Source organism: Sardina pilchardus, chromosome 17 (assembly GCF_963854185.1).
Source record: "Sardina pilchardus chromosome 17, fSarPil1.1, whole genome shotgun sequence".
NCBI classification, from domain to species: Eukaryota; Metazoa; Chordata; class Actinopteri; order Clupeiformes; family Clupeidae; genus Sardina; species Sardina pilchardus.
Window position 1 is genome coordinate 9,577,384 of NC_085010.1, and position 2,500 is coordinate 9,579,883.

The window sequence follows — 2,500 nt, forward strand, 5'->3', positions numbered from 1 at the left end:
CCTCTCTGCAGTGTAAGGGGGCTAAGCTGAAAGCTGATCCCAGGTGAGGAGACTCTTCCTGGGGTAAGGCCGGGTCTGAGCTCCCCCTCCTCCCTCCCTTGAGAGCTTCCTGTTCGCCTCTCCAAGCAGTGTACTGACAGCCAGGGGAAAAGGGTGGGGTTAGCAGGAACACACAACCCCAGTGTTCACACACTCGTACAGTACACACACACACACACACACACACACACACACACACACACACACACACACACACACACACACACACGCATGAATTCTTGTGTACACAAACACACACACACACACACACACACACACACACACACACACACAGATGCATTCATTCAGACTCATGTACGGGCACACACACACACACACACACACACACACACACACACACACAGATATACACACACTCTCATAGGCAGAAATAATCTTTCCCTCTCCTTCTCTCTCTCTGGGCGAGTCGATGAACAGGAAGAAAAAGTTTGAAAAGTGGCAGAGCTTGAGAGCTGGCCTGAAGGATGGTGGGGTGCATAGGTATAAAATATGTACCCCCAATAATAAAAAAAAATATGCACCCAATGATAAAAAATATGCACCCCAATAATCAAAAATATGCACCCAATAATGAGTTTTCATGATTGATTTATGAGGAGATTAGTACCGAAAAGTAACAGAAAAGTGATTTCAGATTGAGATCTGGTCCTGATCTGGCTCAGATTACATATCTGCGGTCAAATACATCCCAAACAACCTCATCAAGTGGTCTTTATACTGTAGGTCATTTACACTTGTAGGTTATTTAGCACTTGTGATCCGATCGCAAAAGACACTTTTGAAAACCGAGCGTGAACAGGGTGTCTGTGTCCTCAGCCCGTGTGTGTACAGAGGGCTCTCTCCCTCTCTCTCTGTCTCTCTCTCTCTCTCTCTCTCTGTCTCTCTGTCTCTCTCTCTCTCTCTCTCTCTCTCTCTCTCTCTCTCTCTCTCTCTCTGTGTACTTTGTGAGCCTCAGTGAGACACTGCACTACATCAACTTCTTTATTCTGTTTTCTTCTCCTGGAACACTGTTATTTTTAGAAGATTACTATTTAAGCTCCTGTGATGTCATAGAACTGGTAAATGTAGTTTTTTTTTTTTTTCAAGTGAGCTGGTCTTACTCAACAGCTGTGTCTGTTCCAGAGCCTGTAATCTATGCAGCTATACAGGGTAAAATGTGGCGTGGTGTGTTTTATATTCATTCTGCACGGAGATAGCTTTCTTTTATGGTGCACACAATTATGTTCACAGGGACAGCATATATGGGCAACAACTGCGGTGTACACAATTGATTGTGAATTTGAAACAGAACTTTAGACTTTATTCTGACTGTTATTGACTGCTTGTAAATAGTCATATAACTTGCATTCCAGTGTGCTAAGTAGCTGATTAGCTAGTAGCTAACTGCTGTAGCATTGACATTATTTGGATGTGAGCAGATGTTTTAATCCTTTTATCCTATTTTTAACATAGTAGATACACACTTCAGAGAAAGATCCTTACATCTCTCTCTCTCTCTCTCTCTCCCTCTCTCTCAGGATGATGACACGCTACAGTTTCTGAGTCGGGAGGAGAAAGAATGCATCCTCTTTTTCGAGGAGACGATCGACTCCCTGGAGGAGTCCCTGAAGGAGGAGGAGGGGCCGGCTCTCTCCTCAGGTAACAACACACCTGTGGAAGACGGATCCGTCCCCCCTAGCCCCGTCCAGACGTCCACACCTGTGGCAGTAGAACCCCCGTACATCCGGCGAGACAGTGACATCATTGACCTGGTCCACTCCACGTCCAACCACACCATGCCAGGTACTACTCACATGCATCAACAGAGAGTTCTAGCACACACCTACTGTACACTCTTGGGCTGCTATAGAATATGGGCCTCTGAAGAGATATCAACTAGAACTGTAGAGATCCTCAAAAGTGGGCATAGCAGAAGCATGTGCGTGTGCATAGGGAACTTTAGACGGGTTCTTTCTCGAGTTGATATCTTTGGCTTCTGGCTACTATTTGGGTTTTAAAGAACCCTTAGGGCTGCGCGTCAAGGTTCTGTTCATCTTGTCGGGACTTATTTTCCGATAATTACCGGCGCGTAATATATTGTCCCTTACACAGCATTCTTATCTTCCCTCAGATTTCCAGAGTCTGGCGGTGGCTCCCGAGGCCCACTTTGAGAACAAGGCGCGGCGGGAGCCCATGGACAACTTCCCGTCGGAGTACCACATCCCCGTGACCCCCGGGGAGGACGGAGGCGGGAGCGGGAGCGGCGGGTACCAGCCCCCGCCGGGGTCCGTCCCCACGCCGGTCCTCATCGCCCAGAAGCTGGCGGAGCACCAGGGCGACGCGGCCGCGGGCACTGCCCTGCTGCCCTCCATGCTGGCCAAGCGGAGGCGGAGTCTGGACTCCACCAATCCCGTCCCCGCGGCGGTCAAGCAGGGCCCGCCCACCTCGGCCAAGCCGGCCA

General features: G+C 48.9%; 1 protein-coding gene across 1 annotated transcript in view; it reads left to right on the forward strand.

The window, feature by feature from the left end:
- Positions 1-2,500, forward strand: part of LOC134061911 (proline and serine-rich protein 2) — a 10,165-nt gene that overhangs the window by 4,626 nt on the left and 3,039 nt on the right. Inside the window, exons 3-4 of the mRNA XM_062517741.1 lie at positions 1,578-1,842; positions 2,171-2,500. The exon at positions 2,171-2,500 is cut by the window's right edge and continues 3,039 nt beyond it. Coding sequence (XP_062373725.1) covers positions 1,578-1,842; positions 2,171-2,500 — 595 coding nt within the window. The remainder of the gene's footprint in view (positions 1-1,577; positions 1,843-2,170) is intronic.